Source organism: Pleuronectes platessa, chromosome 8, assembly GCF_947347685.1.
Source record: "Pleuronectes platessa chromosome 8, fPlePla1.1, whole genome shotgun sequence".
Taxonomy (NCBI): Eukaryota; Metazoa; Chordata; class Actinopteri; order Pleuronectiformes; family Pleuronectidae; genus Pleuronectes; species Pleuronectes platessa.
The window spans coordinates 10,283,977-10,301,118 of NC_070633.1; the positions used below are offsets into that span (position 1 = coordinate 10,283,977).

At 43.3% G+C, this 17,142-nt stretch overlaps 1 protein-coding gene across 1 annotated transcript; it reads left to right on the forward strand.

Moving 5' to 3' along the window:
- Positions 1 to 1,947: 1,947 nt before the first annotated feature.
- tbx22 (T-box transcription factor 22) lies at positions 1,948 to 7,902 on the forward strand. Its single transcript, XM_053429553.1, has 8 exons — positions 1,948 to 2,062; positions 2,513 to 2,735; positions 4,030 to 4,131; positions 4,206 to 4,380; positions 5,941 to 6,105; positions 6,889 to 6,953; positions 7,185 to 7,270; positions 7,355 to 7,902. Exons 1-8 carry the CDS (start codon positions 1,948 to 1,950, stop codon positions 7,900 to 7,902), a joined length of 1,479 nt encoding a protein of 492 aa, XP_053285528.1.
- Positions 7,903 to 17,142: the final 9,240 nt, after the last annotated feature.

Sequence of the window (17,142 nt, forward strand, 5' to 3'; positions counted from 1 at the left end):
CCTGTTGTGCTTAGCAGTGTAAAGGCGAAGCCAGAGCGCGCCCATCATCACTCGGCTGACATCCCATAATCCCGTGACGAAGATTTATGAGCTGACTGCTGAGGGCGACGTGGAAAAATAGTCTTTCCAACGTGTGTGCAGAGGAAACTATACGCAGGCTATTTCTATCACTTTCTTCTGTCTTATATTTCAACAGGAGAAGGCACCATGGACTGGCGCGCAGGAAGACGCACAGTGCGCCGTTATTTCGGGTGCGTTTCCCTCCCACTGCGCCAGGACGCGCTTTTAAAATGATGCACTTTACTACAGTACTGAAAGAAAACGACAAGTAAAGAAGGATAAACACAAATCCAGGCCGTGGACCTGAAACAGGTTATGATGACATGAGAACATGTGATTCCGGTTGGTCATAGTTCTCAATTTCCAGGCTGTTGTCAGAGATTTCCATCACCCACCAAACCAACCGTGCCGTAAACACAGCCCTCATTTGTTTTCTCCTCACAGCAATTATATCATGTGATTAAAAAACATTTTAAATAGAGCCTTTCGATGACTTGTATTTGTGTAAAGCGGATCCATTTCATGTCGAGCAGTAATGTAATAATCCCGAGCTGTCATTACTGCCCAGTTCCCCCCTTCAAGTGCGCCAAACTCCATCTGATCTCCGCACTTATGAAATCCAGACTGGCGCACACCCTCAGTGGGCACCGCAAAAAAGAAAGAGAGAAAGAAAAAAGAAAAGATCCCACTTCTATGCCGGAGGAGCGAGAGACAAGCGTGTGCTTTAAGGAAAAGCCTGCAAATTAATATAGGAAATGTTAGCTTCAACAGCAACGCAGCGAGTTTGGTGGAGATATGTTACTTTGCTCCAGATGGTCTGAATTAACAGACTTAAATATTTGTGCCTCGATTCCCTCTCTGGTGCTCTGAAATGTTCATTGTATTTATCTATGCGCTGTCAAAATGGAGGGAAGCATCATGGGAAACAATCAGGCAGATTGTTTCTGCAAAAGAGTAGCCCAAGAGAAAACGTGCTTTAAATACATAAATTCACACAGTTCGTTGAATTCATATGAATTCCTTAATTCATCTTCTTTCACACGTTTGGGAAGGAATTGGTTGGAGTTGCATAATATTACAAGGAGGAACGAACCTAAAATAAAAATAACCTTTGTACGGGTCACCTCATCACATGGTGAGTAAAGATGCTGACGGTTGTCCTACACGTGTAAAATTCACTGCATGGGATCGAGCAAAACTTATATTTATTAAATGTCAATGAATAATATATTCGATAATTATCTTTTTATTTTCTTTCAAATTAACACGATTCACTTGTTTTAAATCAGCTGTCACCTGTTGATGCTGATAAGTCATTTGCGGTGCTTCTAGGCACTGACATGATTAAGGAAAAATAACTTGATGACTTTAGCCTGATTATATTTTAACTCATGTAGTGAGGCTGTTTTCTTATTCGTTTCCAGACATCGGATTTTAAGGTCCAGGTAAAGATGGATAATTTGGAGGATGGACTTTTTCTTTTTTTGCAGCGCAGGCCCATGTGGAGGAATGCATGCTGGGCTTCTCCCTCCCTCTCTGTGACGCGCAGAGGGGAACCAGAGGAAGAAGCCTTCTACCAAACAGAGAGGAAAAGGGAGACACAGGAAAGGATAAAGGGGAAGAGAGGGAAATATTGTGGTGAAGGGGAGAGGCGCGCCAGTAATCAAGGATTTTGGATGAAGGTGAGCGTCTTGGAGAACGCATGGGAACGCACCGGATCAATTACGCAGCGTCACGGAGAAGAGTTGCTCCCTTAGGTGCTGCTGCTGCCTGCTCTGTCCCGTCCTGCCCTGAATGAGCTGCAGGGTCACCGAGCTTACAGTGCGGGACGAAATCAAAGTTCAGACGGATAAAAGGGTTCGCAGAACGACGGGACCTTCCGCCAAGATGCAGGGTCTGAGCTCCCGGGCTCACGCGTTCTCGGTGGAGGCGCTGGTGGGGAAGCCCTGCAAGAGGAGAAAAGTGTCGGAGGGACACGAGTCAAGTTCGGCTGCAGACACCGGCGACGACACCAGCATCTTCACCGGTGAGACGGAAACTTTTTTAGAGATCATCATGCTGCGTCTGCATCCATTCATTTTACGCACAAGATGAAACAATAAAATGCACGACCACAGATCTATATTTTGCAATCAAATAATTTTCAAATTAGCCAATCTTTTGTATTTACCAATTAAAAGACAAAATGATATAATTAAATCATAGAACGATTTGTAAATGCTCTCCAATGTAGTTGCTGAAACATTTATTTTTCCCATTTTAAAACACAGTATTTGGGTAACCTATGAGGAATCTTAACGTTAAATGCACTGCATTAAATCATAATTGATTTTAAAATAAAATGCATGAATTACTTCTTCCCATTTGCTCTACATCTCACTCACTCACCTCTCACTATTTGAACCTTTCTCTTCAGGCCTGCATGGGCGTCCAGTCAGTCAGACGAAGAAAGCAGGTTCAACGCTTAAGCGACAGCCAGAGGAGACCTCATGTCAGCCGCAGAGACAGACGGCCGGGTCCGGGCCCGAGGAGGCTGACCCGGAGAGAGCGGAGACCAAGCCGAAGGAGAGCAGCTGCTTGGCGGACAGAGAGGTCCGGGTCGAGCTGCAGGGCTCCGAGCTGTGGAAGAGATTCTACGAGATCGGCACCGAGATGATCATCACCAAAGCTGGAAGGTCTGGTCAAGAGAAACTGGGTTCACACTCAACTGATGTCCACAGATCAGAGAAAACCTCTTAAGCTTTTAGGTTTTCTTTCCTTTTCTTCCTCTTGAATCTTCTTCAGAGCTCCAAATTAGTTTACCCTATATCCAGGGAGCGAGAGTAGTAATAACCTTGAAACTGAAATTACTGGGTCCAATCATACAGGCTTATGATAATTATCTAAAATGTCTTAAACTGTCACTGATATTGTCTTGTATTTTTTTAATTAGATTATATATACGATTTTTTTATTATTATCATTTTTTATATATGATTTCTTCAATTACTATTTATCAATATATAACAGCAGGCCCCAGACTCGAGGGCCTCGCCGCTTAAACCACTGTGACCTTTAAGCCATTTATTTGCCATGCGTTATGATTACACGTGTTCTAGTGTGTGTCGTATATGAAACAGTAGACAGAGTGGGCATGAGATGTGATATGATATTTACTACATGTGGACACAGGTGCTTGTGTGAAGCGGCTCTGAAGGCGCAGACAGCGCAGCGAGCGAGCGGCTGAACTTTCTGGTTTACTGAGCACATGGACATTAAACACACAGGCTATAGATACCTGATATGTGTTTAGTCTCTTATTTGTCTTGAGGGTGTGGCATTTTAAAAAGTGCGTTTTTGCCTACAGAAAGAACAGAGCACATGATGGGTTCTGAGACAAATTCCTCTCCTTTGTTAAAAAGTTTAAAGTTATTACATTTTGTCAAACTTAATTAAACTCTATTTTCCAGTGGCCGGGGACCATACGAAATTGAAGCTTTATCATCCCATCCCGTACTATTAACTACATAATGAAATCTTGTGTCATGCATGGGAGATATTCTAGTTCGATTACATTAACTTTATATTTCCCTTTCAAAGGAATTCATTTGTGGTCTGATAGGTAGCCATATGCGTCCCAGTCTGTGGTTTTTCGCGAGCATTGAGTTATTGGGACATAACCACTCGCTGAAATCTAGGTTCCGTTTATTCAATTAACGCGAACACACGCTATAAATCTCGGCAGCGAAGATGCCCTAATGGCCCCTCGATGTCCCTGAACCTTCCGTTGAACTTGGCCACTGCGCACAGCAAAGTATCTGCCCTCGGTTTTTAACCTGATAAGTGTCTGACTCGGTTTGGGATGTGAAAAGTGTGTTAAGCCCACTTCTACTAATTTAACTGAAGATGTAAAAACAAACAGTATATAATTAATTGAAACACGTCATAATTTAAATTAAGCTCCAGCTCTTCTACCTCTCATCCCTTTAGGAGGATGTTTCCCTCAGTGCGCGTAAAAGTGCGCAATCTGGACCCGTGCCATCAGTATTACATCGCGATGGACGTCATGCCCGTGGACTCCAAACGCTACAGGTGTGTATATTAAATAATCATATCTCTGTAGGCATATAACTGTGCATTGACATGAATGCATATTTCCCCTGCAGGTATGTGTACCACAGCTCGCAGTGGATGGTGGCTGGAAACACGGACCACTCCTGCATCTCTCCCCGGCTCTACGTGCACCCGGACTCACCGTGCGCAGGAGAGACGTGGATGCGTCAGGTCATCAGCTTCGACCGGGTCAAACTCACCAACAATGAGATGGACGATAAGGGACATGTAGGTAACACATCTGAGCACATGATGCTTACTCTTTTCTGTCCAGCAGAAAATACACAAGGGCTGTAGTAGGCCCACAGGTGAGACATGGTTTAAAAAACACTGTTTGAAAATTTTGATTCAACAAGTTAAATATACCTCTGATCATCTGAGTGACATTGGGTTAAGAAGATAATTAATCACTTAGTGGTATAGTAGAGCACCGGAGTCTGACACAGTCCTGCTCAGATTGTTGTCGGATCCGAGACTGTATCGTATGATTCTTTAGGAAGGAAGGTCTGCCATGTCTTTCAGGGATAAAGGAAGTGGAAATCCCTCTCTGCTCAACAACCTCCTCTACAAGTTCACTCATGGGCAGATGTGAAAGATGTGGTGACTGAGGGGCTGAGGGAGGCTTTTGACTTGATCCTCCTGTTTATAAAACCACCACTGAATATAGACCGTATACTGTGTGGAGGATTCGTTATTCTGGTGTACGATGAAGGACTGTAGAGACAGTGTGTGTTCTGTGGAGCTGAAACCTGCTTTACTATAACAGCCTGATAATCCATCATGTTGTTGTGGTTAGTTCAGATCATGGAAACTGACTTCGTCGACTCATTTTGGATTCAAACAATTATAGAGAAGAGTTTAGAAACCTTTCTGAAACTGACACATATTGCTACAGTTTATAATTAACATGTATACATTAATTATACAAATGCATTAATTATAACAAATTAGAATAATGATGACACACCACAGAACTATGTTATTTGAATTTATTTATTTAAATACATTGACACATTATTTATTTTTAATTATGTTCGTTTGCTGTCATCGTTTGCCTCAGGAAAACCTGATTGTTTAGTTTATATAGTAATGTCAACCTCAAATCATGTTATTTTCTATTAAATTGTTGTTTCTCATTAATATGTTATGTGAAGGGCATTTGGTGGCTTTTGTTGATTTCCTTTTTTAAAAGCACTGTTCAGTTCTTGCTGTAGTTGTACTAAATAGCTGAGTTTATGTTATTAAGCAGCATATTATTTAGTTTTCACAGATCACACTGTGTGTAGTTATATTTGTAATATGCTATGTTGCATTAGCCCTATCACTGTTCAGATTTAATACCAACAGAAAATAAATAACAGACGTCTCCTCAAATTTTTTGTCCTTATATCTTTAAAATGATTTGAAACTTATCCTTTTTCCAAAATTGACAAACAAAGATTTTGTTAGTTGATCAAAACATTAATATTGTTTAAGACATTATTGTCACATTTTTAAAGCAAAATGCCAAATATTCTCAGTTTTTCTGCCTCTCAACTATCAGGCTTTTGTTAAAGTGCTCAGTCCGTGCTTAGCCATTTGACGACATCACAGAGTTTTGCTGTAGGAAATCACATTTTATAGATCAACTGACTGATTGAAAAATACAATCTTCAGACTCACTGATGATATAAACAATTGTTAGCTGGAGACCTTTTAGATTTGTCCCTGCATCTCTTTTTTCAGATGTTGATACAATAGAGGCCCAGCAGACAGAATTTTTAATATCATTTTCCTCTCCCGATGCAGATTATTCTTCAGTCGATGCATAAGTACAAGCCACGGGTGCACATCATCCGGCACGACCCTCGGATGGACCTGTCTCAGATCCAGTCGCTGCCTGCTGAAGGAGTGCACAGCTTCTCATTCCCGGAGACTGAGTTCACCACGGTGACGGCCTATCAGAACCAACAGGTAACACTCACTGAAACAGCATCATCCTGCAAAACATTAAAATGCTGGGGTTCAGAAACTGTGTGCACTGAGGACATATTTGTTCAGAAGTTTACTGTAAACAACTGACATTTTTAGACGTGTTTGATTTTGATCATTTACATTCTTAATTCTTTATTTCGCAAAAATATATTCAAAAAGCAGATGTTAGGTCTCAATCATCGACTTAGTAGTCACCATGATGATCCAGTCAACGGCTCAGGGACCTTTGACCTCTCATAAAAATGTTTTAATCTCCACATCGTGACGATCAGGAGGCCCACTCCCCTGTGGGCACAACCAGATCATAAATTGCAGGGTCCTGATTTTCAGCGGGGTCAGTTGTTCAGTGAGGGCGTGTGTGTTCCCGTGTAGGGGAGCTGACCCAAGTGTTGGCCGCCATTCCTCCTGTAACAGAGCCATCCGCCGGGACTGCCAGCTCTTTTCATCAGGGCCCAGTTTACGATCAGCGAACTTATTATTACAGAAACTCAGTAACAAGCTGCGACTGGGCCGACTGCTGAATTCCAGACCCCGTTAAAGTACCATATAAAACTGTACAACCCTCGCACGCCCTTCTCTGAGAGCCCTGTTTGACGTGGCTGATGGCCCTGCTGGGTGCTGCTGGGAGATGCAGTCCCCGAGGGAGAGCTCTGCTACCCTCTATGCTGCCATAAAGCTGAGCTCATTGTTAGCTTAACATGTCACTGTTTGACACCTCCACTCTTTAAACTCCATATGTCTGTCCTCCTTCTCACGGGCTAGATCACAAAACTGAAGATCGACAGGAACCCGTTCGCCAAGGGCTTCAGAGATCCAGGACGGAACAGGTACAGAAAACCTCAGCCGAACACTTACTTTAGCACAGAAAGAATTCCACTAAAGGTCCCAAGAGGGATTTAGGGTTCAGCCACTGAAACCTGATGCCACATAAACCCTTCAAATGAAGTTGAAGTGCGTCGTGCAGGATTTCACACCTCTCAGAACCAATATTTAAAAACCTGGAATAACATTTTCAAGTGTTTTTACAGTATGTGCTGTATGTGTGTGTGTGTTTACAGAGGGGTGTTGGATGGCTTATTGGAGTCGTATCCCTGGAGAAGCCCTCTCAGCCTGGACTTCAAACCCTTTACCATACAGCTCCAAGGTGCTGTGCCGCAGCTCTGATACATTCTCAGTTTGTTTTTTTTGTGTATCTGTGCTTCATGTTTCCGATTTAAATCTTTTACAGGAAGCTCAGGGTCGCTGACCAGTGGTGTGAAGAGCCTCTTCCCTCACCCCTCATCTCCAACCCTTCACCCGTTCTCCGTCTCTTCGCTCTCCTGCCAGGACTCCGCTCTCCACGCCCTTGCTCTCCCCCTCTATGGCAAGACTTCCATCACCTTGCCCGGCGGCACCTCCCCACTGCACAGCAGAGCCTTCTCCTCCCTGGGAGCAGACAGACTGAGGGGCTTGCCCCCGTCGTCTCCCCTCGCAGACCTCTCGCTCTTTTCGGCCCTGCAGGGAAAGAAACTTCCCCTCTGCAGGGACCACTGTCTTCACGGATCTGCTGGGAGCTCCCCCTGCCTCATCCCCCTCCACAGCCCCCTCAGCCCTCAGGGGCCTTCTCTCCTGCCGCATCTCTCTGACACTACAGGCCCCTACTGCTTTTACCGCTACAGCTTCCCCCTGAGCCCCCAACTCGCAGCTATATCCCGGCACGCCAAGCTCGCCGAGGACACCACAGACTGTCTGCTGCGCCAGTCTCCATGGCACCCGACCACCAACCACTGCCTCTGACAGCTGGACCGCACTTGCAGACTCTGACCCATCGAGAATGAGAAGCCAAAGCTTATTGCAACAAAATTGTGAGGGCTCCGTCTCTTTGTGCAAGACTCTAAGGACCAGCAAACAGAGAACTCTGGGGGAGTTTTTGCATTTAAATACTAATTTGTACAGAGTGTTGGATTCAACAGCACAAAAACTGATCCTGAGGCAGATTGTGAGCGGCTCTTCTCCAAAACACCAACAGTGGACTAAACGTGGGCAGGCTTTTATTTGCAACAGAAAACAAAGTGTCTTAACGGCGCAGAAGAGCCTCTGCTGCCTTAACCTCTTCATATGCAGTAAAGCATCAGTAATAGGACCTTACCTGAGGTATGTAATAATATGAGAATGACTGTTAAACTGACCATAAGTGCCCATTAAAATAAATATTTTTCATATTTTTTGTTCAGATCATACACCAGCATTCAAAATGTTCTTTTCTCATACACATACCATATGTGTACACAAAGTGAAAGAGGAAACTTGTTTTCCTGTTTTACTGATCTGAATATATAGTATATGGCAAAGAAAAAAAAAACACACAAGTACAATTGAGTGACAGATAGTGCTTTGTAATAAGATAAGATGAATATCTCCCCAATGATGGAAAAGACATTATGTTGCAATAATCCAGTGGTATTCACTGGAACTGAACAAAAGCGTGTTTTGATTTCTTTCGAGCTCCGACCTCGGATGAATCCCCGTGTCAGACTTGGCCACCCCTGACTAATAACATGAGCTCATCAGGTCTTTTTGTGATTTTAGGGGAAGAACAACAGCTGCCAGGATTCAGGCAGCCAGTTTCCATTCCTGTACTTTATTACCAATAATAGGACTAATCAGGGACGCATGGAGGTGAAACGGTTATTCTGTGGAGGCTTTTATTAGCCACAGTCTGTAACAGGACTGGGACAAGGCTCCTTGCAGTCTGAGACGGACTAAAAGCAGTCGTGTCATCATTGTTGTAGCTTCGTTCCAGGATCAACAGTAAATCAATACTGCTGAGTGAAGAGCTGACTTTCGGAGTCATGTGAACGGCTGTCAGAAAATTCTAGTGTGGCATGAGGAACAGGGAGTCGGTGCCGGATGAAAACCCCTCACTACTGTGGGCCCACATAATGCTGTGTTTTTTTGTCCCTAGCGAAGGGGGCACGCCCGTTCAGCCGCTGATGTGATAATTCCTGCCTTCAGCTCAGACTCAAACCCCAGCACCATCCCTCCCTCCATCTCTCTTTACTCTCTCCCTCAGCAGAGCTAGGAACAGCGGTTTAGGCAAAGCGGGGGGAAATGGCCTGTTTCCCGACAAACGGTCATAACCAAACAGCAATTTACTTGTCATGGCCGAGCGTCGCAGTGAACTAATACGCGCTGGACGTGGAAATAGCAGGAAGGAGTTAATTGAGGAACTCAGGCAGGGGATGGCCCGGGTTTCAGCAAGCGGTCAGGTGCGCCGTCCAACAGCCTGGCCTTTGTCTGCGGACAGACATAATCTGTGCTGGTTATTTGATACTGTCTGTCATTTCCATGTTTGCCGATGTTGGACAATCATTTAAAACTCCCGGTTAATTCCTGATCTTCCAGTTAGACAAATTGCTTTAATACCCGGAGAGCTGAACTTTGCACCTGCCACTCTCAGTGTAGTAATGCAGACACACACACACACACACACACACACACACACACACACACACACACACACACACACACACATAAACATGTAGAATATATATAAATACTTTATTGCAGTAGTAAATAACAAAATAGAAGATTTCCTTTTGGTGATTGTTTGCTGTCGTACATTTCGAGGAAATACAAATATTTTCTGGCTGGCAACAATGTCATTTTGCCATTTTGAGGAAAAACACAAATTGACATTCTAGCCGAAAATTTTATTAAAAAAATGATAACATTCTCCTATCTGTACGGAAACAGGTGCAACTGTCTGACAGCTGAAAATATGCCGAGCACCTACAAAATCCGTCATAGTTACATTGTGGTTTCTTGTTTTTTATAAACAAGCGTGAAAGTGTTTTTCAGTGAGCTTTAGAGATGCTGTCCTTGTAAGCGTGGTTATCAGTCTTCTTATTTAAATCTCGAGAAGGAAGGTATTTTTTAGTATATTTCCAACTTTCCCTTTCGTCTTTCTCATCCTAGCAGACTGGGTCTTCACTCTTGCTTGCTAGACCGCTGGGTTAACATGGAATCAGCCTGTTGATCATTAGCCTGTTAGTGTCTTTGTTTTGCTGAGTTGCTTGGTACGGGGTCAACGTAATCCTCTTGAAGATGGTGGCTGAAACAACATGGAAACTGTGCTGATTCAACTGTGTAATAACACGAGGAGGGAAAGTTTCTGGGCCGCTCCTGAGTGATTGACGGGTAGTAAAGGGAGAGAAATTTGACCCTGAAGTCATTTGTTTCCAATCATGTGAAATGGCATCCTGAAACAGGAGAGAAGCTCAGCGGAGAGTCGGAACGTGTAAATATACTCTAGCCTTCATTAGATTAACATACACGCCGCGCATGCACCCCCCCACACACACACACACGTCAGTTATATCTTAATAATAGCAGCCACACACTTGCTCACTAGCACTGGGATGTATACACAACTACTAACCTGTACGCACACACACACAAACATCCTTTCCTGTTCGGCCTCATGCCCTCCAGCCTTGCTCGGGGTTCGGCTCCGTCTCTTGTGAGGGGTTTACACTGGACGCTGTTTTCTCTGCAAACTCAATAAAAGCTGGTTATTTATCAGGTCAGATTGGGGGACGTGACTGAGCTCAGCTGTAAAGTTAAAAGTGAAACCAGCTGTGGCTAAAATTGAATTACACTGAGTGAGTAATGTGAAAAGCAAGGGCAGTTTAACAGTTATTAAGCGCTCCACTACTGCCCTACCTAGCCGGACACTGCCTCATGAATAGTGAAGGTCCTTGCCTCTCCTCTCAAGGCCTGTGTTGTGATCAGGAGCATTAAATCACAGGCGTGTTGACAGGACCTTGGAGGAGCCTTCCAGATTTGCATGTTTCTGTGTTTGTGTGTGTGTGTATTCATACTCCTTGCTGCATGTCCTTGTGTGTGTGGACAGGGGTCACCGGGGCTTTACACAGGCATGCGCTCCCTGACAGACCCCTGTCTTACAGGAGCAGGGGTTAGATGAGTGTACGACAAATATCTTTACCATATGGCCTGGCACCTGGTGTGTGTGTGGTTTCCTCTAAGAGCTTCATCTGGGCCACACACTCATGTCATTCATCAGAGAAAGTGTTAATGACCTAGACAGCTCCCGCACTCAGCAATGTTGTATGTTCTTTAAATACAGGCATGTTTCTGTAACATGGAAAGTGCTGCAACCCTCCAGGCTTTTCAGCACTACGCTTCTTCTATTCTACATTTATCAAAGATTGTAGATATAGAGCTTTTCCCCATTTTTTCCCCTCCAGCTAAAGATATATATTTAGGTTAAGATTTCACAATCAAATTAAGGAGACTGATTTAAAAAATATAATGATAAAATATTAAGTTAAACAAGCAAATCTTAAGTATGCAAATTAAATCCACTTAACCAACTAATCAATGGAAATATGGCTTACAGGTCAATCCATCACTGAAATAATGTCATAATGTAATATAATATTACAAAAGGGCTTTTAGAATGATAAATACTTTTACTTTTCATTGCTGTGAACATGAACTTTTCTGTAGGGGCGCAGAAAAACACACCATACAACACTGTTCAGTATTTTAAGCGAATCTAGTGGGTTTTAAAAGGGTTTTTTTCTTTAAAAAGAAGAAACACAATTTACCTAAAAATTTAAAATGACTAAACATTTTAATATATGACAAGTACCTTTTATTGAGAATTCAGGACTTTTACCTCTGGTGTAGTATTTCTTCAATTGTTGTATAACTTTCTTTTTATCATTTCCCATTTTTAATCAATGGTCTAAATACTTCCGCAACCACTGTTATTAGGATAATTAAATAGTATAATTAAAGCATTTTTGTTGTTATCTTATTTGCAATTTAGTATTGTTAAATATTAGCATTTCCGCTATAAGGTAATAAATCAGAATCTTTCTTTTACCAGTGGCATAATAGCATACTTATAAAATATTGTAGTGATGTATGTGCCTCTGTTGATACTGAATAAACAACGGGATCACTTAAAAAAAAGTCAACATTGCACAGATGATAGTGTTTTACCATGTCCATGGTTGATGTAATTCAATTACTCAATCTTTCTTGTAGTGTTTGGTCATCAATGGAGCTGTGTGTTCGACTGCAGCGTGGTGGGGAGAGGGCTGTCAACACTCAGCTTATGACCAACACAACACAAACTCTGACCTGGGCTGTCCATCACACGGGGTCATCCCTCCCCCCAAGAAAATGAGGTAGAGAGCTAATTCCTTCCCCTGTCTGATGGACCAAACGGGGGGGGGCTCTACAGGTGCATGTGTGTCTGTGTGTTGTGTGTGTGTGTGTTAGTGTGCATGTGAGAAAGAGAGAGAGAGAGAGAGAGAGAGAGAGAGAGAGAGAGAGAGAGAGAGAGAGAGAGAGAGAGAGAATAATTGCATTACAGCGAGGCCCTTTCTGGCACTGATTTTTTTTAATACAAACCTATAAATCACCTCTTTTGGAACAAGATATGTGAGATATTCTTTTCCTCCTTGGCCCTATACGCCTGTCTCTGACAAAGGGATAGATCGTTCTTACCTCTTTTTGTTTCCTGTGTATGACAGGTTATCACTCCTGGGACAGATAAAGAGAGATGGGGGGAGAGAGGGAGAGTGATTGAGGGAGAATGATGCTCCATGGCTGATGTATCGGATGGCAGATGAGGGGATGGGGTGAGGGAATGGGCTGGGGAGACAGGAGTGATTTAAAGCTGACTTGTACTCTCTCCTCTTCTTATCCGTGCCCCGCTTCTTTCATGTCTCGGCCCCGGGTCAACCTGCCTGCTGCCCCAGATGGTGCTGTCTGTCTTGGGCTGCCCTCTACAGGATGTGCCCCTCTCACCCCCACTAATACAGAACTGTACTCGCTTAATTGATTTCAGGGGAGAAGGTCCTCTCTTCTCCTCTGTTTCACACACACAAACACACACAAACACACACCTGCACACATGCACAGACGGCTTGCCAACAGCGAGTGCCCCCAGTGCACACACACATACACGCGGCTGGCGCTGTGCGCTGTCAACGCTAATTCAATTTGAGACGCGGCAGTGTGACTAACAGCAGACCTGCAAAGTGTTTTACCATATGCATCACACACACTCCCTCTCGCTCTTTTTCTTTCTCTCTCTCTCTCTTACATATACACACACACCCACACCCACACACGCAACCAGATCTGTTACATCCATGGTATAATAATAATGTAATTCCATAAATCGTATTAATAGATCTCCTCTTTTCCTGTTTCCCTCATTATGAGGAAAGTGAAACATGTAGTTAAACACAACCATATTTATTTATATTTGGTGTTACTGATTGTTATTTGAACTACATTTTATTTAACTGTGTACCTCTTTAAACTTTGCACTCAGAATAACACATACCCTTTTCAAGGCCTAACAAACCTACAGACATTATTGTCCTGTTCTTATGGTAGGCTCAGTGGCTCAGGACATAGAGTGGGTCTTCCACTAACCAGAAGGTTGGCAGGTTGATGCCAGTTTCAGCCATTCCGTGTGCCTCAGTGTCTTTGAGCAAGATACTGAACCCCAAATTTCCCCTGTGGCTGTGCTGTCAGTGTATGATTGATGTGTGTTGGAGAAAGGGTTTCACATATATGCACTACATGAATGTATGTGTAAATGGGTGAATGGCAAAACTGTACTATGAAGCCTTTGAGTGATCATCAAGACTAGAAAAGCTCAATATAAATACACAAGATTTACATCTAAACCTAACCCAGAAAGGGGGAATAGGTCTGATAACCTAAATTAATAATTTGTCATAAAAAATATTAGAAAATGAGAATTTGATCCACCCTTTAGCCTGCATCAGCACCACCTGCATCCCTCTGCCAAGTTTTGGGGAAATCTGTAAAGTAGCTTTTGCTTAATCCTTCTAACAAGTTAACCAACAAACAAAAGTCAGGTGAAAACATAACCTTGTTTGAGGAAATAACAAGATCCATTTTCTGTTAAATACTTATTAAGTAACACATCAAATATACAAAAACGTGCAGGTTCTATTACCCAAACTATAATTTGCTAAATAACTATCTTTGGCTTTAGCATGAAAAAACAACGATGCCATGTTAACATGTTCAGCATCTTAGTGGAGCCTGTTTGCATATCCATATTTGCTAATTAACACTAAACACAAAATAAAACTGAGGCTGATAGGATTTAATTACTTGGAATTCAGTCAAAAAGTTGAGGATTGGGGAAATATGGCCCCTGGGGAACATGAAAGCCTGAGGAAAACTTGAACATGAAGATCTGTAGCCAATTTCACGCTAATCCATAGTTGTCAAAACAACTCTCTATCGTGGAGCTGCTTCCTTAAACCTAAAAAAAATAAAAGAACACTGCAGACACAGAGGGAAGGAAGAAAAGTGGCATAACAGTTTTGCAGCACACAGATTAAATGAGTGATCCGATCGCCTGAGGCAGCAGTTCCCTGTGTAAGGTGAATAACTATAATGCAATAAAGATAAAGGGCTGTATAGTGTGATACAGTGTAGACACGTAGACTGGCAGACAGCCTCAATAAAGAGTAAAAGGCAAGGCTACATGTCCTTGTTCACGGGTTGTATCGCTGTAAGAGATATCAGGGTGGGTGACGGGGTGAGGTGTGGGTCAAGTGGAGGGGGGTTAACAGGGTGAGCAGAGGGGTGGTAGGATCAGGTGTGTATTTGTGTGTGGGTATGACAGAGGTTGTGAGGGTGTGAGCAGAGGATTGGTTGAATCTTAACGAAGCGTGCTCTGCAGGGCAGGGATGGATAGGGCCAGCTGTATTGGCGTGTGTGTGTGTGTGTGTGTGTGTGTGTGTGTGTGTGTGTGTGTGTGTGCCCATGAGGCAGTAAAACTGATTAAAAGCAGCGTTAACACATCTGACAGGAAGCAATGGTCAAGAGGTGAGTGGAAACCTTTGGCTGGAACGATTAGACACACATACACACGCACGCACGCACTCACACACACATCAGCGGCGGCAGCAGATGGAAACTGAGGAAAGCCCTGGGCAGCACCGATTGGTCACACATGCCCATCGATATCTGAGTAGAACCAATCAGCTCGGCTTCCTGTGTTTGACCTGACCCTTCACGCATAGTAATTGAATCTCTCAAACAGGAGACTGAGAGGGAAAAAGAAGTTCAGGAGAGGAAAGAGGAGCCTGTGCCACCTTACAGGGATGTAGGCTTCCAACATAAACACTGCTGAAGACGAATCTCTCTGTACAATCTCAACTACAACACAACTTTAAGAGGTATACCGTAAACAATATGTATAGAATAAATAACAATAAAATCATAACTTAAATTGCTAATAATCAAATGAAATGTGATAGTATTGGCAAAATAGCAATTTCAAACCTGGGCAGGGGATCAACCCTTTATAAACAGTCTGTGGTATCAACTAACAACTGTTTTCAAAAAGGATTCATCTGTAGATTCCTTTTTTTATTAATCCATTAATCATTATATCTAATGACATCACAGAGCTCAAAGTGTGGCCAATACTAGTTTTGGTTTAAAATTGTACAGAAACAAATAATCAAATACTTCATCAAAATGGTGTCATTTTATCATTTCAACACTAAATGTAAGAAAATATAAATACTCTTTTGTACACTGTGGAAAGTTTATTGAATATATTTATAAATTTTGATGTGCTTATGTTTCCAGACAATATTGTTTGAAGGTCAGGCTTTGCAGCGACTGAATGACTCAAAGTTATGCGTGTGCCCGTCGCTGCTTTTTCTCTTATGAGAACCATATTATATAAATCTTTCCGGGAAACTTCTGAGAAATCATTATGAACCTATCGAGAGGTTAGGCACTCGTAAATTAGTGTTTCCTGATATTTAATTCTCAAGATAAAATATTGGGATTTAGCTGCATGTATTCTCTCCTGCTGATGCCTGGCTGGACATCCTGTTTCATATCCTGCGTGTGACTCATGTACAAATCCAACCAGCCCCCTTCGTTGCAATTAGAGCATTTCCAATGAGCCAACAAGCATGTGTGTGGCTCTGAGCAGCTCCCCCCCCACACTCTGCAGAAGCAGACAGGTCAACCACGGGGAGAGGACCACCAGCTCACCGGATCCCTGCCTTTCAGCAACTTACACTCCTCTAGGACTCGTGATCAGGACAAGGTTGTGTCGACGGCACAGGAGGGGAGAACCGCTAGGTATCAACACCTGACACACACAAACACAGGTTTCCCCCTGAGCGGTTCTCGTACTGGAATATTCTCCACCACATCTGGAAGAAGCATCCCCGCACCATGTGTTAGGATGCACCCGACAGAGAGAAAATAGGACACGACAGACTCTCCCTGCTTTAATCATGTTTAAAGAGAAGAAAGGAACCACTGGGGCTATATATAGATTAAAAACTAAACTTACCTTAACTCAACAGGTTGACGTGGAATTTTAATTTCAGGTGATCTAACTGCTGGCAGGAATGACTGACAACTGGTGGATCAGTGGGGGTCAGAGTATTTCGGGAAACTCCCAACAAAGCGTGTGCTCTCAAACAAACTGCAGACATCCCGCTCATCAAAGTATCTGGTAATAGGCAAAATAGATGAACTGTGTCAGTTTAGGGCGGCTGATGATGATTGTGAATGTAGTTAAGTCTGTGCTGATGATGATTGGAATGGACACAAAAAGGGTCAGAGGTTGCGGGGTGCCACTCTGGAGGACTCCCATCAGCTACAGGGTTGTGGGTGCGTTCCTGTAAAGATATTTGTGTGTGCTTGGACGGCACCTGTAATGGCTCCCAGCTGAGACTCACCGCCCCCATGGGATATATGGTGAAACTGCGCGTGTGTGTGTCTGTGTGTGTAATGAGGCTCTGGCATGCGAGTGGCAGAAGGCCGCTTCCTCTACAGGTGACACCTTTGACCTCTCATCTGTTCCCTGTTGGAGGAGAGAGAGGAGGGGTGAGATGGAAACATGAGGGACATGTTGGCATGTGGACGCGCAAACTTCACAGCAATGAAATAACAAAACAAGCAACAACTAAA